The sequence below is a fragment of the Lutjanus erythropterus genome, chromosome 8 (assembly GCF_056507025.1).
Source record: "Lutjanus erythropterus isolate fLutEry1 chromosome 8, fLutEry1.hap2, whole genome shotgun sequence".
NCBI classification, from domain to species: Eukaryota; Metazoa; Chordata; class Actinopteri; order Lutjaniformes; family Lutjanidae; genus Lutjanus; species Lutjanus erythropterus.
Genome location: NC_139324.1, coordinates 15,829,735 through 15,852,867, shown reverse-complemented (window position 1 = coordinate 15,852,867; position 23,133 = coordinate 15,829,735). Strand labels below are relative to the sequence as shown.

General features: G+C 38.2%; 1 protein-coding gene across 1 annotated transcript in view; it reads right to left on the bottom strand.

Moving 5' to 3' along the window:
- The window catches only part of impg2a (interphotoreceptor matrix proteoglycan 2a), a 34,150-nt gene extending 15,540 nt beyond the window's left edge, over positions 1-18,610 (bottom strand). The window contains exons 1-13 of the mRNA XM_084724682.1: positions 18,166-18,610; positions 17,842-18,072; positions 15,589-15,755; positions 14,449-14,474; positions 14,298-14,330; positions 12,637-12,683; positions 12,166-12,233; positions 11,256-11,411; positions 9,572-9,630; positions 9,458-9,478; positions 5,492-5,700; positions 3,090-3,133; positions 971-1,166 (exon numbers count right to left, since the gene is read on the bottom strand). Of these exons, the coding sequence (XP_084580808.1) occupies positions 971-1,166; positions 3,090-3,133; positions 5,492-5,700; positions 9,458-9,478; positions 9,572-9,630; positions 11,256-11,411; positions 12,166-12,233; positions 12,637-12,683; positions 14,298-14,330; positions 14,449-14,474; positions 15,589-15,755; positions 17,842-18,072; positions 18,166-18,244 (1,336 nt within the window). The 5' untranslated portion in view covers positions 18,245-18,610. The remainder of the gene's footprint in view (positions 1-970; positions 1,167-3,089; positions 3,134-5,491; positions 5,701-9,457; positions 9,479-9,571; positions 9,631-11,255; positions 11,412-12,165; positions 12,234-12,636; positions 12,684-14,297; positions 14,331-14,448; positions 14,475-15,588; positions 15,756-17,841; positions 18,073-18,165) is intronic.
- Between the last annotated feature and the right edge of the window lie 4,523 nt (positions 18,611-23,133).

Sequence of the window (23,133 nt, the reverse complement as noted above, 5' to 3'; positions counted from 1 at the left end):
GTGGAGTACAGTTTTGAAGCCTCAAGTTTGGCCTAATGGGGGTTGCTATAATATTTTTTAGCATGCACAGCATGGAGTGAGGAGCTTGTTGGTGACGTACTACGACTTGGGTGGTGCTTGGTTTTGGCTCGTCTGTCCTGCTGGAAATAATTGCCGCCTGCCTGATCGTGACCTTTCTCATATTACAGCTAAACAGTACACTAAAACATAATTCTTAAATCATTTTAGGCAAGAAATAGGTACAGTAGACTAAAGCCTAAAGCATACACAGCTGTATTGTCTATTTTACTCTAAACTGAACCATAATTTACAAAACGAAAATCATGCTGTGCCGAGGAAGACTTGAAACGAGCGATCGAGACCATAAACTAGGAAAGGAATTTGTTTACGAAGGTCATGCATCAAGTGAGAAGTATTTTTTTTACATAAGAGAACATACAATCAGACTTCTTTTTGTAACCAGTGGAGTCGTTCCCTGTTGGCCATTAGAAAGAACGCAGGTTTAAAGCACTTCTGCATTGGCTGCACTTTTTAGACATCCAGTGTTTAATATACTTTGACCATGCTTTAGACTGAGAGTTTAGGTGTAGTTTCTTAGTTACACTCCAAAGTGACAATAGGTTATCATATGCACATCATAGAGGATGGGAAAAAAAAAGATGAAAAATTACAATATTACAAATCCAGGTTAAATATAGTCTAAATGTGAACGTTCAAACACATTTTCAAAATTCAGTGAAGAAACTCAAAAGTGAGTTTTTTCACTGAGTTTTGTAAGATTATCCAATTTTGAACATCTTTTCATATCATTCATCCTTTGCCTAAGAGGTTATTTCAGTGCAAAGTAAGTTTTTACGTATAGTGCTAGTGTGAATGCTGATGACGCAGTCATCTTTGTAAATTCTCGTTCAAACTGTAAGACTGTCACAAACAAGTCACAGAAAAGTAAATGTGGAAACACAACACTCACTGCCAGCTTCAGGTGCACTGGTGGTCAGAACAGAAGCTGGAGACACTTCTGCACTCTCCTCCAGGACAACAACGTCATTTTCCTCTGTCACCGCTGCGTTGGTTTCAGAGAGCTCAGGCAGGACGTCATCTTTGTCGACATCTTCAGTGTCCTCTTCCAGGATCAGGACCTCCAGTGGCTTGTCGGCAGCATTAATCTGCATCACAAGCAGACTTTATTATCAAAACCTGTGGCCACTATTTCACTAGATTGTGGCATGCAGGAGGAGCTTTGATTGGTCAGTTGTTCTGTGTTTACAGATCAGGCCCATGATGTGGTCAGGGGCATCGAAATATATCGCTATCAATATATATCACCAAGACTTCATATGCAGGTGCCTATCAAGACTTTGTGATATTTTGGATCTTTCACTGCCTTATACTGTACTCTATTATACAACCTATATATGTGGAAGCAGTTTTTGTAATGTTTTATACATTTAAAAGTTTATACCTTTTTATTTTATTAATGAATTTATGTTTTTTTTTTCACTGTTTTCTACATTTTATATTTTATCTTTCGTTACTGGTGCATAGGTCTCACACACCCCTAGTAGTGCTGCAAGTATCTTTGCATTGCCTAGCTATTCCTTAATTATTATAGATTTTTCTAGTCCATACATATATCTGCTGCTGTGAGACTTAAATTTCACACAGGTGTAAATAAAGAGCCACCTAAATTCCTACTAGAGATGATAACAATTAATCAATGATAAATATGATCAATCATGTAAAAATGTATATTTCTTGTTTTTCTTTTTCTTATTTCTATCTATTTTCAAATGAAGTTCTGAAATATAGAGATTATTGTTATGTTATCTTTCTGCATGCAATTTGATATTCAATCATATGCATTTAAAATGTATATCATCTTTATATGTTTCATAGACTTTGCAATGGATGTCAAAGAATATGCAATATGTTGCATTGAAAACAGACACATTTGGTATTGCTTCGTATAAGCTAAATTTTTATGGGTTTTTTTTTATTTACAATAAATTAGGCAGATTATGTTACTGATCGATCAGTGTCACCAGCAGTCAACTGAGGAAAGTACTTAAAACTTGCAAACCATGCACATACCTACCTAAGTGCATTGTAGCTGATCTGACAGTAAGTCTAAACTTTTGTGAATCCAGTTTCCTTGCTGCTCTTGAAACTCATTTTTAAAATATGTTTAGTCTAACTCTTTTTTATCCAACACATTGTTTTGTAATAACTTTTATCAAATTTGTTGTGCAATACTGTCTTCACAATTTCACACTTGCAAAAGCAATCTGCTGTCTTCAACCTTAATTGGAAGTGTGCTTAGCTTGCTAACACACAGTGTGGCAAAAGATTTAGTTAGAGTTTATTTATGAATCATATAAATGCAATTTTAATTTAAAAAATGTATGCTTTTTAAATGTATTGACTGAACTGTAAATGTCTATAATTATTTTTGTGGCAGACTGCAGACTCCATACATCAACTCAAAGAAAGCTTGCAAAAACAGAATCTAAAACGTCCCAAATCAAGGCAACAAAGTGCTTCAATGGCACAGTAGCTCTGAGCGCTGTGCCTGTAAATTAGTTTTGAGAAGTTTGCCAAACTCTCCCAATTCATATAATGAGTCGAATTAATCACTTAGTGAGCTGAGCTGTAAAGTGAACCAGCAGACACATTTAGTGCAACCCAAACTCTGATTACCATCAAAGAGCACAGTCAACCACAAGACAGCACAAAAAAAGATGGACTTTCGCTGGTATTACTTGTCTGAATAAACTCATATGTGCTGCTGTCTCTCGTCTTCACTCGCTGTGGTGCGGTGCAGTGCAGCCTCTGCCCCAGAATAGCAGTGGATTATTATAGCAAGAGCCAAACTAATCCTCAAAGCCTTCACTTGATCCTTGCTGGTGAGCTCATCCCCTACCTGCACTGGTGTGGTCTGGATAACATCACCAGCCAGTTACAGGTTATCGCAACATCAGTCATACTACAACTGTCAGCTCTCTTAAACAAAAGTGATTTATCAGCATTGTGGAGGAGAGTCCACGGAGAGATTGTTGTCATGATAGCTGTGGAGGTAACTTGTTACTCACCGCAGCTTCATCTGCAGCGCTGACAGGCTCAGCAACCTCAGACACTGTGGAACCAGAGGAGAAACAAATATTAATACAAACTGACACAGAAAGGGCAAATGTGCCAAATACCTAAAATAATCATGCCTGCAGGAGTCTAAAGAATCCTTTTTAACTATAACCATTTCAGCATAGCCCTCTCTTTGACAGCATTACCTTCAGGGGTAAATATCTACAAATCAGGGCTAAAAATCTGGAGTGAATATTAGCCGCTGTGGGCCAAGGCTATTACTGCATCACCACCAAGGCAGAAAAACAAAGGCAAGCTGTGCCTGTAAGTTCCCCAGCCACATATGTCAGCCATATGAGAGTGTTTAGCCGTCATTTCACATGTCCAAGAATATAATTAATGTGAGCATCGGACGGCGTGCATCTCCAGGGGAGCTCACTAACACAGTAAACTAATGACATGCGTTCCCTCAAAAACATGAGCAGGGAGGAATCTCACGGGAGGAGGAGGACATGCTCTAGACATTATCACATCCTTCAGTTTCTTCACATTTCTGGAGAAGAGCCCTGGTCAGAGGTAGGAGGTAGCTAACCTACTTACTGACTGGCTGAATCTAACAGATGCAGTCGTTTAGATCTCCTTATGCGAGCAACTGCATATGTAAAAAATATAAAACTTTTTGTGGCTCCAGAAGGAGCTGTGGCTAGGCCTGACATTGACCCTTCTATGTCAGTTGAACGGGCTTGCTACTCAGTGGAACCTCAGTCAACTTTCTCTTTTCTTGTTTCCTGTAAAAATTTTTTTCCCCAAGAGAGCAAAGTCATGACCTGCCCTACTCGGACTCTGATTGGCTAGTACTTCATTGGTTGGGGTTGTTTGAGTTGGGTCCCTGTAATTAGATATTCTGCGTGTTAGGTTTTCTACAATGGAAATAAGTCCTGGACTTTATCGTGTTGTCCCTGACAGCATTGTATATGCTGGTACTTCTTTTTACTGCTGTATTTAAACTGTTGTCAAATAAACTAAACTAAAAATCTTTGTTGAAAAGAAAAGATGGTGCACCTGTAAAAGTGACATTTATAGTCACAACTTCAGGTACGTAAGTATATTAGTAAGAGTTTAGCTAATATGTGCTATCAAATGTAACTAGCAACTAACAAATGATGTAGATTAGCTTGCTAGTTAGCTAGCATTTGGTTACAGAGCAAACACTAGTTAACTATCTAGGGAATAACTTGCATAGATTAGCTAGCTAGCTAGTTAGCTAGTGTTATGCTAACATTAGCTACCTTAAAATGTGTATGCAGTTTTTACAGGTCCCCCCAACAACAACTTTTAATCATTTTCAAAATTTTAAGATAGACAATCCTGGCACATAGCATTTCTAAGCACAGGAAACAGGAAAAATCAAAAGTTGACCATGAGGCGGGACTTAATAAGGATCAATTCCACACCAACATAGCATTTAGGACGCTAAAACACTTTGTGAGATAATTTAGTCTGTCTGTAACCCCAGTATGAAATAGTATACAAGGTGCATACTATTTCTGTATACAAGGTGCATACTATTTCTGGGGGAAATATAGTATGCAAACACTAAACACTATACTGGCAGTTGAGTTGTATTGTGGGTAATGTATGCGACAGGTTTTGACAAGGAAGATGAATGTGGAATAAGTTTCATCCTTTAAAAAAACTGGCCATGGTGAGTTTAGTATTAAAAAGGGGATAATTATTAACCTATAATAATGATTAACCTATAAATTATTATATTATCATAACCAGCAGTACAATGAGCTTTACTTGTATCAGCTTCAACATAATTAAGTTAAACATTTAAACACTTCATCCACCACCGTAGGAGTGCAATGTAAGTAGGTAACTTATTCTTTTAACATTAACTGTAAGATCCACTGGGTGGAAGCCAAAAAACAGAGATCTCAGGTTTCAAGAGTCCTGTTTGCTCAGTTCTCTTTTTCAGACCATTTAATGATGAGGATTAACTGTAGCACAGAATAAATACACAGTTCTTAAAACTAATGACTCTGTTATTTGTTCATTAAAAATGGTCCATTTTTGAGCTGAAATTTCTTAAAAAATATGTCTTTGTCGCCTCTGACAGAGAGAACAGACAAATAAGAAACAGATGAGACTATTAAAACCCTGGAATGTTTTCTCAAGTGGTGTAGCGTATGTTGTAATATCATTGCTGGGTCTACTGTGTTTCTATTTGATATGACATTTGAAGGTTGGCCCTGCACTGTGTGCTCTACCTCTGCCAGTGCGTTCCCAGTGACTTCACTGCCATGCCAATTTAATAAATAGCTATCATGGTGGCATATGTGTGTGTTCTGTTGGAGAGCAGGGATTTTCTTTAGAGAGCTCAGCAGTCGTGCACTGGCCGCCGACTTACCGCTCTCCACCTCGTCGTAATGCAGGGCTTCAGTGTCTGAGTTCTTGACCTCGCTGATGGTGTAGATCACAGTAGGACGCTCCATGACCTCACGGTACGAGTTCTCCACGCGGTTGGACTGCAAGGTCAGATAGTCCAGTTGTTCATTGCTCACTCCTGCTCCATCCACAACTACTGTGACAGCATAGTCCACCACCACCCCATCCAGCCTGAGGAGACAAATTGTAGTAATTACATTCAGTCCACATGATGAGCAGTCTCAGACTGGGCAATAATTCAATATTATTATTCCTTCAATGGAATCATTATGTGATATACATTCCCAGCCACTTTATTAGGCACAACTATTGAATTTAATGAAATGCAATGCCACGAATTCTACATTTAGGAAGATTGTAATGTTCAGTTTTTGTTGACACTGTCAGAGAGGTCTTATTTAACTATGTTAATTAATGATGTTGTAGTTAGTGCTTTTGTCTTGTCTTAAGTCAAGATAGTAAAGGTCTAAGATAACATCCTAAAATCCTAAATACTCAATCTAACATCACTTTTATGTCTATGGTTTATGTTACCTAGCCACTGACACTACTTTCCCCATCTCGCCGAGCTTAGCAACTTCGTAACTGTTGTTTTGTTTAATGGAAAGATACGTTACATTGAAACATACAAAAAATGCAGCATAAACAATGACAAACACCTCACCTCAAGACATGTGAGTTAGAGATTTTGGTAACAACTTAAAAAAAATCTGAAGATGTTCTTTGTGGGAAATTTAGCGTTGTAAATTTCCCACAAAGAACATCTTTGGATTTTTTTTTAACTTTTAACTTGGGAGATAAAATAAAGAGTGCAGGCTAAGATATCAGAAACAGTCCCCGCTCTATATGGCATCCATGATATAAAAGCAAAATGTCTGCTAACATGACCGTTAGCTTCTGTTAGCGAACATTACTGTTAGCTAATATTAGCAAGTTAGCTAATACTACAGGTGAAAAAGTTAAAGTATGGAGTGTTTAACACTTAATTAGAAGGGTTTTTTTTATTTTCTTTTGTGAAGTGAGGAAGTTTGTGTAATACACGTTTCGTATCTTAAGTTAGGATAGAAACATTGACATAGGAGCTGTTCATCTGTGAATGCTTTTTTTTCTAAATGAGGTCCTAACCCTAGTTACCATAGTCACCAAAAAGTTAAGATGGGATCTGTAAAGTTTCTGTAACACGACTCATGGACTGCATCATATTGAGAGGTGTGATTAACGTTTTAGCTCACCTCATAAAGGAATAAGCATATTAGAAACACATTTCAGTATTATGCTGTCCAGTCTAACATCACTGCAAACAACAACCTCAGTAATAAACAAAAAGTTAACGTTATACCTCTCTGACTGATTTTTATTTTTGTAAAGGTGGAATTATCAGCTGAGCTGCAGTATTGGATGTCATTACTTTTTAATATACCTAACAAAGTGGCCACTGACTGTAATTACATTGTGTTGTTTTACAAAATTCTGTTGGCCAAATTAATAATTTCAGGCAAACTGTATTAAAACTAAAAATGGACATTAAGATTTGTTTTATATTTGTGAACAGTTTTGTTTGATGTAACATTAAGCATCACTTTAATTTTTTATATGTAACTTTGCCTATATTTTGCATCAGGCTTTTTCATTTGTATCGGGAAAATATTTCACTTATTGTTGGACCATAATTCTAATAAATACATACGTTAAGGGACGTGTGTGGATTTAATAGCATCTAGGGGTGACTGTGCAAATTGCAAACACCATGTCTTACTCTCATCTTTCAAGTATGTAAGAAAACCAATGGTGGCTGTGAAACACATGCAAAGGCCCTCTCTAGAGGCAGTGTTTGGTTTTTCCATAGTGGACTACTGTAGAAATATGGTGGTGCAACATGGCAGCCTTCATGGAAGACGACATGCACCCTCTGTGCATATAAACAACTCATTCTAAGAAGACACAAAACACAACTATTCTTATTTTCAGGTGATTACACTAATGAAATACTTCTGAATATTGTATTTTATTTCTGCCATATTCTGCCAGTAGATGCCTGTAAATCTTACACACTGGTCCTTTAAGAAGAAGTGGAATATATGACTATTCATGAACATCACACGCTACTAAATTGACCTTGTGATGAGTTTATTTTTTCTACTAAATCTGCTGTTTTCAAGTTCAATAGTGATCTTTCAGTTTCAATTCCTATTGACAATGTGATCTTGATTTAATCTAGATTCTTCAGATATATAAGTCTCAAAATTTCTATCCTCAAAAGCCTTTATCATGTCAGCGTTAATTACTCTTTTCTACCTGCTTCTTCTGCTTGTGGCCATTGTGCTGCTCCACCAGTCTAATAAAAGAGTCCAGTGCCTTTGAGGAGAGGGTTTCTTTTTCATTTTTCTAACCCAAACTTTGTGAAATTTCCTAGTGAATACACTAGCACCTAGACTGCACCTAAGCACCAGTTTCCATTAATCTTACACACACATTTACAATAAAAAAAAGTATAAAATAATGTCTCCTGGACGAGAGAGCTGCTCTCTAACAGGATGAAAATCGCTCAGGCATTAGCGTGATTTAACGTCAAACCTGTTAAAAGAGTTGTAGGGTGCTCGCAGATGACTGATGACTCAAGTGATTTACTCCTGCTTGGAATGCACAAGCGCGACTGTATAGGCCAAAAAATCAGCCGAGTCAGCAGAATGATCAATATCATCATAATAAACATGGAAACCTCACAAGAGATTCCAGACTGTGGAAAAAGCCATCTATCAGCCTTCATTTGACGACTGGAAGCCCTCCACTATGACCTAGTTTGTTGGTTTTCTGGCACGTGCCCGGCCCACAGTCGGCCACATTTAGAAGGAGGTCCAATTTTTCCCCCTTTAGTTTTAAACATTTACACACAGAGGCAGGCAGACAGAGATCTACTTCTGCTGTGCCCTGTGAGCTGCAACTACTAACTACAACATTAATCACAGCATCACTGTGGGAGGGTATAAATATATTTATCTGTAAACTTAAAGGGATAGTTCACCCAAAAATGAAAGTTCAGGCATTATTTATTTACTTTGACTTCCTCAGGCCGATTGAAGGTCGGCTTTAGTTCTTTACTAAACAGTGCTGGAGTTTTACAGGAAACAGCCTTGCAGAATCTCCCAAATAATTGAAATGAATGATGGCCAGTTTTCAAATGTAAAAAACGAGGGACAATAAACATAAAATGCCTCTATACTTCTCATCTGGTGTAATCTAAGTCTCCTAAAGCCCTAACATGCCAAGTTGACTTGAAAGATGTCATTGACGCCATGTTTTTAGCCTAAAGTTTGGGGCCACGTTCATGTGCATGTGCACCCCGTCTGACCTGGGTGTGTGTGGTGTAAAGTTAACAGCATGTCGGGGCTTTTTACATTGTGGCATTGTGGTATTGCCACTTCTACTTAAGTAAAGGATCTGATCACTTTTTCCACCAATGGTAACTCGTTAGCAAGAGAAAGAGTCACATCGTTATTGTATAAGTTTTCTCCCTTCACTTACTCTTTTTTAATTCCACTCTTTTGTTTTTTCCACCTTCACTGCTCTGACACACAACATCATCTCCTCTAACCCCCCTCCTCTCCATCCCTCCTCCAGAGGCTGATTGGTGAGGTCGTAAAGCCCCGATAATCGTCTCTATAGAGGAGCACCTGCTTACTTGGTTGGACCCTTCCTGATCCCACTTAACAGGTGAGTGACCCAACTAAAACCATTAACACAGGCAACTAGTGACACACCTTAACACGTGCCCACACTCACAGGTAAACACAGTGTGAGACGAAGGTGATGCCACATGCACACACTCGCACAGGTCTAGCTCAGGAATGATTGATAGGGATCTGTGGGCTTAAATACAAGACTGCATGGGGAGAACTAGTCAAGGTCACAGCCTGTACTGATGACTCACCCTTGGGTGTCCTTCTGAGGCCTAGGTAAAACAAGGAGAGTGAGACTGTGTTAACGCTACAAGTTGAAGTAGCTTTGGTCATATTGTGAGGACAGTTCTTATGTCCAGACTGACCTGAAATCCAGCACAGACACACTCTTAAATCCAGGAAGCCCCTCCAGAGCCTTCTCTATCTGCAGGGAAAAAAATGATCAAGCGTCAGAAACAAGCCCCAGCCAGAGTTTGTTTCTTATTTTGACGAAGTTACAATAAACTTGTTTTGCAAAATAAATCAGATTTATTGTTGCAAAATGGTTCCTTTTGTTCAAAGTAGTTGAAAAGTTTTGAGTCTTTTGTGCAGCGGCCCATATTATTATATTTGGGAGGCAGACTACTGCACTGTGGTCAACTTTATTTATTGGTCTACACAGCCTTGCTTCTAGGCACTAAGAAAACACAATACACATGCTGTTCTGCAGACTAAATGACCCAGTTTATTTAATCCAAGAAGAGAAAGAAGACACAAGAATGTGTCCAAGGCCTTTGTCTCCTGGCTTGTCCTCCTATTCTTCCTTTTCTACATTCAGTTACTACCTCTGAGTCCTCAGTCCCTGTCCTCACCTTTCACTCCACTTCCTCCACATAGACTTACTTAATCATAATCTCTTCAAGGCACGTGAGTTTGCATTTACGCTGTGTGTAGGTATAGATCTGAGGATTAGGGCTGCACGATATGGTAAAAAAAAAAGAAATCATATTGAAATCATATTGACAGAAATTGCAATATGATTCATGATTAGTGGCAATAATCATTTTTGAATCACAACTTTCCTTTATCTGAATCCCTTCTTTCTTATGATAGCAGCTTATATGATAGCAAAAGATAGACCAGATACATTAACAAGGCAGATGGCTCTTTTGTTACTTCTGTCACTAACTAATGTTAGTGTTAAGGTTTATTTTTAAGTCTTCTTGTTTATTAGTCAATATTAAATCAGGGCAGTGATGCTGATCCCAGACCAGTGTAACTTCTATTTATTCTAATGCATTGTTATTACTTATACTGCACAGGAGAACAGAATAAGATAAACACTTTTTACATTTTAAATGTTCATGGGTGGAAAAATACTAATTTTTATCTAACAATATAGTGTTAATTATCTGGTTCATGCTTTCCAGTTATTCTTAAAACCCCTGTTTTCTTCTGCTTTTGAATCAGAGCTGCTCATATAGAATGTAAATATTTATTATTATTAGATACTTTGCACTTTATTTTATATATAAAGTCTTTTATAAAATAAAATAAATATAATAAAATACTTAACAAAGTAATATCCCAGTATATATCATCACAGTCCACTTTCTTGACCTTTTTGATATAATGTCACATCCCCGCTCATGTTTGTTTTGTGTGTTCAGCTGACTGTTAGAGAAAAGTTCAAATTGAACTGAATTTTCCGAATACTTGTAAAACCTGTAAAACCACTAAAGTTTCTACCCAAGGTGAGTGCCTGTGCGTATGTGTCCAAGTGCACAAGCTTATCTATTCCCAAGACACATCATAACACTGTATTTTCAGCACACAGTTGTTTCTCCCAAACCAAATGTGTACCATAAAATCTGTGGTTTTGAACTCCTGCCTAAGTGTTTGGGTTTAACTACTGCTGCTGTTAAAGCGCATGTTATTAAAACTAACAATGCATCCATCACAGACCATAAACCAGGAGATATAGTGAGTCCAGTCTGGAGCCAAGACACAGTAGCACTGAGGGGAGTCATAAAGAGTGACAGGCAGAGGGAGCTGGAGCCAGAGACGAACCTTTTCAGCAAGCTGTCTGCTGAGTGTTTGGTACTGGAGGCTGGCTGGATCGTCGAGGCTGTCGCTGTACGTCTCTCCAGTCAGGAGGATACTGAGCTCCACCACCTGCTCCAGCACAGCCGGGGTGGGAGGCTCCATGGCAATGTCATTGTCCAGCTGTGTCATAACAAACAGTGATATACTAGTTAAGTATGAATAATATTAAAACATTATGAGTTGATTTAATCTATTAGTCCTAATCAGAGTTTAGCAGTGTTACCTAAAATGAGTCAAACGTCAGGGGGAGACATTAACCTTTGGTTCCCCCGTGTTCCTTAACAAAACTTTACACTGTTTGCAAGCAAGATTTAAAAAAGTTAAGAACGTTACATTCTTGCTAGCCAAAACGTTAGTTAGCCTAGTAACTCAAGATGGCGCAGCAGAGAAACTCTACTTTCTCCTCTTTTGAGAAAAACTTGTTGGCTGAAGTAATGGGGCAATACGACCAAAAAGATTGAAAACAGACAACAGCACAGCAAAGAAAAAAAGAGACTGCCTGGCTTTTGCTCAATCCATCTAAAGATGGCAGCCGTTTTAAAAGTTGGAACTCCTCAAGTATAAGTTAATACTGGATCATATTTTAAATTGGAGTTTAAGGTTTTGGTCCAAAATAAATAAAGTGAATCAGTTTAAAGTATAACTAACTGGAGGTTTGAATTTCTTCTTAATTTGAAGCTAGTTTAAAGGTTTGGTGCAACATAATTTAAAGTTAAAACGCTATTTATTCAGGTTTAAAAATATGTGTAGTTGGTGCAACCCAGTTTATGAATCTCAGTCTGTCAATAGTGTGTGTGTGTGTGTGTGTGTGTGTGTGTGTGTGTGTGTGTGTGTGTGTGTGTGTGTGTGTGTTTGGGTATGTGTGTGCACTTGCTGGGCTCTCCTCCACCTCTGGGACGGTGACAGCTGCTTCCTCCAGCTCCTCTTCTTTAGCTGTCTCTTCTGGGTGGTTGAGTTCATGTGCAAAGGAAAAAAAGAAAAAAAAGGGGGGACTGTTGGTTTATTTCAAGTGAATCTGAGCTTAAACCTTTTGGCAAGTGCCGTTATTCCTGGTGGCTGTATGGATTAGACTGTCCTGACCCTGGGTACTTTCAAAGTCTCAGGCTGAAATGGCCAACAGCCAAACTCGCTCTCCAAACACAGAGAAAAAGATTCACTAACTCACTGTACAGAAAGCTATAAACCAGGAATATGTGCATGAAAACACACAAAATAACGGCCTGACACTGAAACAGCAGTGCTCGAGCACAGGTACAGATATGACAGGATACTTATATGACAGTAGAGTGATCATGTGATCAAAGTTGCATGATGTGCTAACAGTGTTGTCAGGAGTGACACTAACCTTGCTCAGGAGCCTCAGCAGCCTCTGGTGTGCCTGGTGTTGGGTTGCTGTGAAACAGCAGAAGATTGTTTCAGCAATGTTGATATCACATTACTCAAAAATAAAAAGGATTAAGAGCAGACAGACTCAAGGATGATGCAAACTGTTAGGTTAAGGTTAGGTTATTTTATTTTTTTTTAATTATGAATCAACAAATCCTTTAAACTTGCCAAAATCAATAATTAATTTACTCTGTTAACGAGTACTGTATTGTCCACCAAATCCTGATATAGCTGTCATAAGAATTAATTGTTGTCCTAAAATTATAACGCTTAAAGGAATCGTCAGACATTATGGGAAATACACTTGTTTCTTTGGAGTTAGATGAGGAGGTTGATGGGCCTCACACTGTCATATTCATTAAACACACAGGTATATATTATACATTTGTGTTTCGCCCTGTGTAGTCTGCGCATTCGTCTGAACTGCAAACATCACTTTCCAGTCATGGGGTGAAAACAAGTGCTGTAGTGCTGGGCCAGTCAAACACTTCTGCCAGTCTGCAGATCGAAGTGAATCAGAAAAGTGTCTTGTTGATGGTCTAACTGAATGTTTTACTGTGAAAAAATGTAGTCCAACCAAAAAACACCTGCTTTAAGAATGAAGTTTGGTTTAACAGTCCACTCAGATGACAACCAGGAGCAGAGACTACATTAATATTAATAGTTAAAATAAATTGGGTTGACGTACCTTCTTATAATGAACTCTGTAAACAGCATAAAGTAAAGTAGAAAGGTTCTCAGGTTTATCAAAAGTAAGACAGCAGGTCTACTAAGTCAAGGGCTGAATTTCTTCACTGTTCCCCCTAGGATGTTATGAGATCTGCACCTCTGCATGTGCCAGAAATGAAGCTACAGACAGTAACTGGATAGCTTAGCTTAGCACAAAGACAAGGAAACAGCTAGTCTGGCTCTGCTTGATACTAAAGCTAAGCTAACTGGCTGCTGGCACCAGCAAAATATTCACTGACAGACATGAGAGTGGTACTAATCCTCTCATCTAACTCTCAGCAAGAAAATTAATAAATATATTTCCCAAAATCCAGCTATTCCTTTAAAACATCCATTCTGTTGCAATGGGTTACATATTATGGCATCACAATGATCATGGCTGGTATATGGTATGGTTTATTCTGAGTTTATCCACAATTCAGTTTCTGGAGAGTAGCTTCATTTTGGACTGACATCACTGAGCATGGCCATTGTCCAGAGTCAGTCCAGTATTTACACTCTGAAGGATAAAAGACTACACTGACCAGTGTCAGGAACATATGGGTTTAGGCTTCTTTGTGTGTTTGTGGGTGACAATAACATCAAGACATAAGCTATATCAGACTGTGGCTGCACAGAAAAAAAAACTTGTCTGCAGGATGAATTCATTGTTGGTTTTGTTTTAATTGGATTTGTTGAAATCATAAGAAAATAAAATAATGTCAGTGTTATCTTTTAAATTCACACAAAGGGAAAGCAAACATACAATAACGCTTGGATACTATTATCCAAGTCTGACACACATAAAACAGCAAACAGATCAAACGAGTGAGTATGAGACATCTGAAGTTTTACGGTTACTGATGAGTGGGAATATGAACAGGTAAGGTTGAAGAGCTTGGACAACCGTACCTGCACATATGTTGCCAGGACCTGGTGGGCTCACTACAGATAGTGGGAAGAATGACACATTTACAAAACACACACTTCATGATGTGATCAAACATTTATGATTGAGATGGTGAGCTAGCTCTGGGGAAAGGAGGTGGGGAGTTTCTCTTACCTTTTCAGACCCGCTCGTGACATTCTCTAGAAATGGGGGGGAAAAAAAGTGAGCTGTAGCATCAGCCACCTGCAGAGTAGTATATTATGGTCTATACTGCTCACTGGGGATGGAACAATATATATATATATATATATATATATATATATATATATATATATATATATATATATATATATATATATATGTTATTGTAACATCAATTGAAAATGTCTCAATACCATACAAGACTGCTGCAACATCTGCGTCAATATTATATGGCTAATAATTTTAGTTATTATTTTTATTTCATTTTATCAAAGGACTGCTACTGACTGCTGCACTGTTTTTGTCTTGCAATTGACTCTTCCCAGGTTCCGCCCCTCTTTTTGCTCTATGTTGACAAAAAGAGTCCATATGAGTCCATAAAGCGTTCATGAATCGTGTAAACGACTTCCTGAGTCGTACATATAAGTCCCGTCTGCAGGCAACACTGGATATGCTATATGAGAGGCTCATCTATGTTATAGAGAATAACAAATTTTGAAGATGGTCTAAAGATGTTGCTGGGGGCCTTAAGTTAATGTTAACAAAATGCCAGTTAACTAGCATGCCAATCTGTGTCAATCATTAGCTAGCAAGTTTGGTAGCACTTATTATCTAGCTATTTAGCCAGCATTTTTCTAAAATTAGCAAAAATGTGACCCTACATGTCACTTTTACAGGAAAATAAGAAAACAGACTGATGCACCAAGTCTGCTTTTATTGGCACATAGAGCAAAAAGGGGTGGGACTTAGGAAGAGTCAGTTGTGCATAATTTAAACATCCATTGCCAAAGACAGTTCATGACAATTTTTTGCACATGCTTATGTCATGGCTGGTCAATTTAATTCTATTTTATTAAAGAAGGAAAGCAGACACACTTTAACTTAAAAGGAAAAAGCAATTTTTTTTTTCAAAAAAATGCTGTACCCATCAGATTTATGATTTAATAAAGGACATTTTGTCAAGTCATAATTTTTATATTGTTTTTTATATATATATTGCAATAAATATCATATCATGGACTTTGTGATATTATCGTCCCTTGAGTTTTTGGTATTGTTACATCCCAACTGCTCACAGATACTTTTTTATCAAGCCATTAGTCGTCCACAAACCTTTTTAACCAGAGCCTGATGCTCATCTGATTGGCTGAAGTAGCTTCCAATAGCTTGTGCTGTGACTGTGCCGTCCTGGCACTGACTCATCCAGCTTTGGTACTCTTCTTGCTCCGGGAGCCGGTCCCAGAAGATCTTGAAAGCCTCCCATATGGTCTCCTGGCACACTGGTCAAACCAAGAAAAAAGACACTATCCACTTTAAGAAAAACAAGCTTGCAGAACTTGCTTCAGTAGTAATGTTTTCAAATTATTTTTACATTGTTTATTAGTTGGAATTTTACCTCAGTTCTTAATGGTCAAATTCAATTCTTGCTAAGTTCCATTTGAGGTAACAATGACCACTTTGTTTGCTTATTGGAAGGGGAAGTAAATTACCTTTAATTAATTAAAACAATGATAGGCATAAATATTATGTGCTGGAAGTTCATTCATTCATTCATTTTCTGTAACCGCTTATTCCGTAAGGGTCGCGGGCTGCTGGAGCCTATTGTGCTGGAAGTTCTGCAACCCAAATCTATCTCCATTCTCATGTTATATTCATGACATAACTCCCTTTTCATGAGTCAGCATTATGGGCACTGATCCAATGCTGGTGCACAAACATATGCTGCAACTGTCTTCCATAATCAGCGTTGCCAGTGAGGCCTGAGACACCAGTGTTTACCTCCAAATCCAAATCTAGTTTACATAACCTCCATTTTTCACCACCACAGAGTCACAGACTGTCTGTCTTGGCATCAAACCACCTGTGAATGTTGGAGTCTAGCTCACTAACCAGAATTACACCTTGATTTCTGCCCATTTACAGACATTGCAGAGGGATTCTCAACCAATAAAAGATGAAAATGCTTTCTCTCTGTTGAATGCTTTGTTTCACAATTCCGGCCTGCCTGTGGTGCACTGCAGCCCCCTCTGCATCTGTTTCTTCAGGTGCCAATTCTCCAAAATCACACACACACAAAAAAAATATTTTCTCACTCATCCTCAGAAGTATTTCAGTAAAAATAGAAGTATCACAATGTGAAAAGTATCTGACGTGGGGTTGTATGAGGTGCTTAACAGAAGTTGGTATATTTCCTTCAGTAGATGATGGTTGACATTCTCCTAATTTGAGAGTTGGTGTAGGAAGCCAAGCAATTTACTGCTGTGGATAGGGACTACAGCAAAACATGTTTTAGCCAACTAAAGAAAATAGTCACCCCCCCCCCCCCCCCAAAAAAAAATACTATTACTTATGCTATATTTAGACATTTTTCACTGCTTTACCTTGCTGTCTCCAATGAGAAATCTGCATTATAAGTCAAATATCTCTCTGTCTCACTCAACCAGACACCTCAGTCTCAGACAACCTTGCAGAAAACACAAGTGCCAAACACAAGTTTGGCAAAGTTTGTTTACCTTGTAGTTAGGTGACTATCATCAGTGCTAGCTTAGTTACAGCTGAAGGTATCAACAAACAGTAATGTGAGTCAACGAGAGGATCACTGGATCAAGCTCCATGAATAACATGAAACGATCTATTGGTCTTTCTTTTTAGTAGGTCTCGTTTTCTTCTCCAGCACATTAATAAGCATTAATGCACTGATAACTCTCTTTCTTTTCTCTGGGGTAGGATTAGGAAACAAAACAACCAAGCAATGCAGGAGAAAAAGCAATACAACACATCTGAACTGATATTATCCACTGAGAAACAAAACGAAATAAGACACTAAGATGCAAATGTAGTTACAATGACACTTCGCACTTGATATAATGTGTAGCAGGAAGAAAAAAATATAAAAAATAAAAATTATTTTACTAAACGGGGGCAAACGAGCCACATGCAGTTCTAGAGCTGCAGCCTACTGACTCTGAGGGTAAGTGAGAAAATGCTTTTTGATTGTAATTTGGGTGGACTGCCCTGCATGGAGACACACCTCCCTGAAGTAGACCACAGTCTGTTTGAATGCAAATCTCATAAGGCCTAATTGCAACTGGTGTCCACACAGATGTCAACTGACATACCTCTGCTTGACCTAGGTGGATCGCTTGATGAAAATGCGACAAAGGTTAACACTCTTGCTTACTGGACGCTTCACTCCTTGCACATTATGGGCACGGAGGGGAGGGGACGGCTGGGACAATCTCACATAATCAATCAAAGTTTGTTTTTGTTATTGCCTACATCACTTCCTTCTGTTTGTGGGTCCCCACCCCTCACCTCACTCGACAACATCTACAGTGATCTACTCTTATTTATGATCAGTCTTACCTCTGAGATGAAAGTAACTCAGATGGTTTGCAACAACCTGCTGGACGGTCTCTTGTGCACACAGTTTGACTCCACTTGGGAAAAGGATGTTCCGTTTCCGTCGAGACGTAACTGCATGGTTTTCATGAGATACCTTTACATCAGACACACGAACGATTCCTGGGAACACCACAGGCTCCTGACTGTAAGGCAGACTCAGGTAACCCATAGAGGAACCTTCCAGTGTTGCATCTGAGGTACCACAAGAAAATAACACATTTAAGACCAATTGTTTGACTGATCTTTGGGTGAGCAAGATGCTTGTAGGTTAACTACGACACATACCTGTCCCTGTGTCCAAAAATATGACCACAAAACTAAACACAACAGTGTAGAAAACACATCTCCAGGATACGTTCCTCATGTTAAATCCGTGACTGTGTTCAACTCCTTGGACTTGGAAAAGGATCAAGAAGATATGTTCTCCTTCTCAGGTCATGGAACAGCAATGTGAACAACTTCCTACAAGTTTGCATAGTTCAGAAGTCTCCAGACAGAAAAACAACAGAAGCAGCCCGTGCAGAAATCATTCAACGACACTCTGACACACTGGTTTCTTGAGGTGTGTCCCATGGTGCTGAGAGAGGACAGCTCCTGGCTCAGGTAGATAGGCAGATGGCTCTTGGAGAGAGGGGGATTTTCTAATGCCTTCTAATCCTGTTTACTCTAAGCCTTTTAGAAGAGCTCGCCAAGAAGTTACTGGAGCAACACTGGGAAGGGAGGGCGCTTAGTGTGGAGGAAACGTGGACAGAGAGATGGTACCAAAGACCACAGAATCAACAACAATACATACATACATAATCTGGTAGTTTACTGGTTCTTGTAGGGAGTTTACTTCTATTTTGCAAGTACTCAGCAAAGCAAATGTTTGCCACTAATAAAAAAAGACTTGATCCTGGTCCTGCAGTTGAAGGGCAGTCCCATTAACTGTTTAAGCACCCTGCCACCCAAACAGCATTAAACACATTTGGAATTCACAATGTCTGTTATGAGTCTGCTGCTCTATGTGGGAAACTCTACTAACAAGTTCTTGCAGAAAATTAATTTCAACATAACTTTTGCAACATGTAAAGTTGTAGCAGTGTCCCAAGTGATATTCCACAGTGCCATCACCAGCACATTATTTTAGATGTTCCCAGCATCTTTTTCATGCAAAAATGTCACATATTTGCTGGTTCCAGCTTCTTCAATGTAAGAATTTGCTGCTTATGTTTGTTATTTATGATATTAAATGAAGAGTGTTTGGGTTTTGGACTGCTCATAGGACAAAGGAAGCAATTTGTGAACGTCACCATCTCTTTTTGACAATTTTCTAAAAAATTTTACAGACTAAGCGATTAATCATAAAAATAATTAGCAGGTTAACTGATAATGAAAATGCTATCATTAGTTGCAGCTCCAAACAGTAGAAAGTGCTGATTAAGGTTGTCAGAAGTATCAATAAATTTTGTTTAAAAACAATACAGTACTAACATTTCACAGTATTGAAAGATCTATGCATTCATTCAAGACCACCATTCAGTCTTTGTTGCTATACATAAAATTAGGCTTGCAGCCAAACCAGACATTGTTTAGAGTCTTTTCTGTATCACCACTGTGTAGTAGTAGTACAATAATAGTATTGTATCGAAGTTTAAAATTCTGGTTTCTTGACACCTCTAGTGCTGCTCCCGTACAGTTTCTAGATAAATTATTTCATCACTTTAGATAACTTTCTATAATCTAGAAAGAAGCTCCTTACAAATAACAAATAATCCCCCACCCACCGACTCCCACAGTGAAACACAGTGATTATGTGTTAGGTTGGTCCAGCAGCTAAGGAGCGGCGACTGAAATCCTCTCAGTATGTATATATTGACATCAGAGAGTCATAAGCTTAGTCTGCAGGCGACCTTTTAACCCTAGACCCTTTCTCTGTCGTTTATCCTGTTTTTAAAAGGGAACTCTTCCTCTTCTTATCTTTAAGTAGCTGCATTACGTATGTGAGAAGAAAAGGAGAACAAAGACGCAAGTAATGAGAGCTAACTAACTTAGGGTTAAGTAGTTAAGAGTGGTAGTATATTAATTTATAGGGAGCAAGATATTGAATATTGCAATTAAAAAATGTCTCAGTACTGTACAGGACAATATCTACTGTAATATTACACTGTTAATTATTTTATTCTATTATTTTTTATTTAATATGATTGCTGCATGGTTTTTTAGCAATGGTACATAGAGAATTCAAACATTACTTTCCAACAACAATTCATGACTCTTTTTTTTTTAACATTCTTAGGTCATGCCTGGCTACTTTTATTTTATTGAATTTTGTTAATGGAGGAAAGTAGAACCACTATCTTAACAAAATTAAATAAAATAAAAGTAGCCAGGCATGACCTAAGAATGTTCAAAAAAAAAAGTATACATATATATATATATATATATATATATATATTAATATTGAGATAAATATTGTATGGTGGACTTTACCATGGTGTCACTGTACATCCCTATTAATATATGTCTCATTTCATTATCCTCAATGTAGTGTAAATGTGATTCATTTTGTTACTCATAATTTTGCTTTATATTCTGCCACCAACAACATCAGCATGCAAACAAGCTCAAATGACAATGCTAACATTCTGATGTTTAACAGGTATAATGTTAACTAAGTGTGTTAGCATACAAATTAGCACACAATGAGAGGACTCGAGTCACATAGCTTGGACTCAAGTCAGACAAATCACAAATCTGATGACTTTAGACTTGACTTCACAAAATCTAAAAAGTCTTTTAAAGTGTGATGTGGATCAACTCATTTCCCTTCATTTCCTTAATCAACTAACATTAAGACGTGGTGGCTGACTGCCATCCAAACAGGCGGCTAAAAATGGCTAAAAATAGCTAAAAAGACTAACTGCTTACAGAGTGAACATTTTTAAACCAGAGATAGAAAATATTACCAGCAATTTCAGGAACAGTTCCACATTTTTAATGTCATCATGTGTTAGGTTAAGAAACCATAAATAAAAACACTTGTCCAAAAATGTTTCCATCTCTTAAATGCTTCAAAGACAGAAGTGATCAATCTGATTGGTCTAATGGCTCTGCATGGTATAGGCACCTGGCCAAATACTTGGCCATAGCACAATGTTTTACTCTGTAAGCTCCAAAGTGTGCCTGATCCTATATCCTCAGATCATGAACAGCAGCAGGGACGCCAAGTAGGGCTAGAGGGCAGTGGTTTTACTCTTATAATTCACTTACTGTATGTGTGCATTCCTGGATTTCAAAGATATAATGTTAAGTGATTCCCTGCTCCTGATCGTACAATTTAAAGTATAAACAAAGCTGTGTGCAGACAGTGGACGCGGCTTGTTATGCATAAACATGTGGTAATAAACTAATAGACTGCCAAAGGCTGTAGCCCACTGCCATACAAAAAGCAAGGGGGGTTATTCAGAGTCAGACTGTGAGGGGATCTGACAGACTGAGACAGTAAATACACTTAAGCCAAACGAGTAACCCTCTGAACAGATTACACTGGAAAGCATTGTAATGTGCTGGACAGCCACTTCCAAATGAAGCCTTTTGGCCAGTTGGCGTTTCTGGTCAAAAAGAGAATTATTAACAGTAACAGGAAAAAGGGGCTTGCAGAGCAGGAGCCAAATAAAACTTCTAATGCATAAAAAGGAAATAAATTATCTGTCCACTTTTATCAACACAGACATTCAGTCTCTGTTTTAGTTACAACCTCTAACCTTCATCTTGATATGATAAGCATTTAGGACACGAGGTCAAGAGTCAGGACAGCACCCAAAATATTGTCCAGATGGCAACTGGTCAAGTAATACCTCATAGAAAATATACTGCACTCATTTAATGCATCTATTAAGGCTTGTGGTTCCAGATGAAAATAAACTGGAATTACCGCCTCGCAGTTGTATTCCTCTGCCAACTTGTCTGGTCACTTATATTATGTCTATCTAGACTCATATAATGTATGTGAAGACTTTGAGGGTATTAAGTTTATTTTTTCCAAAATGGAGGTTGTCATTATATAATCATGTATGACTCCAGTGAGTAATATGTCGTATTATGGCCGAAAACATGTTTTGTGAAGTCACAGAGACCTCGGACCACCAAATTGTACTTAATACTTATCAGTTTTTTAATAATTTAAATTTGGCTGGTGATGAAAAACACATCTCTGTGGTGCAACAAATTCAGACCACACATTTATTGTTGCTTTACAAGATCTCTGAGTCCATCCTTGAATCCAGGAAGACATTTGTGCTAAGTTTGAAAAATTTGGGACAGATAACTGGAAAACATGTTGATGTGGCCAGCACAGAGGCATAAAAAAAACAACAGAACAACAAGTGTGATTTGGTCTACAGGTTTTAATACACAATTGAAACCAAAGATATTTTGGAATCAGCTTCTGTATATTCATCCAGCACAATGTCTAAAAAAACTGACATCATCGAGGACGTCTTTAAGTGTTAAAGGAGACAAACATCTGAACAAAAAGGAGGGAAAAAAACTATCAAGACTATCGAGATGGACCTCTGTTGAGACAAACTTGGGCAACAGCAGTGACGGACTGCAATGTCCCTTAGGTCTTAAGTAAGTTTTAATGTTTGAGATGTTATACATGCTAATGTATGTGCACCCCTGAACTTCTTACAAGTCAGTGCATCATATCTGGACGAGTAAATGGTAAGACACAAAAGAACCTGAATGTCATGTCAGTATCAGAGCAATGATTAAGAATATGCTATAATGCAAATTAACAATATGCATTAGTCTGCACTGACAGTCAGACTGGCAGGCTGGCTGACCTGACCTGGACTCACAACGAAGTAAGAAATGCCTGCATATTTAATTATTTGATACCTGCTATCTTATGAGACACTGATATGTGCAGGCCTCTAAAGTCCGCTGATATGCCCTCCAGATAAACACCAGCACAAACAGAACCTGATGGTGCTTCATGATTGATGATAACCAGGCAGAAATTGGGCTATTTGTTGTCTTTTCACCTACCGGCTGAATGACGAGTAATTTCCACCACATGACGTGTTTACAATTTCTGGACTTTTGGAGTTTCGCCTTTCTGTATTCAAGCTGAATCAGCTGGAAAATTGAATCAATGTATCATCCTCACATTGGTTCGATTCAGGGACCAGACCTTTATGTGTGAATCAGCTCTAATTTTGTCAAGTTGTGCAGTCAAGTTGTCAAGATGTTATAAGCTCTATCAGC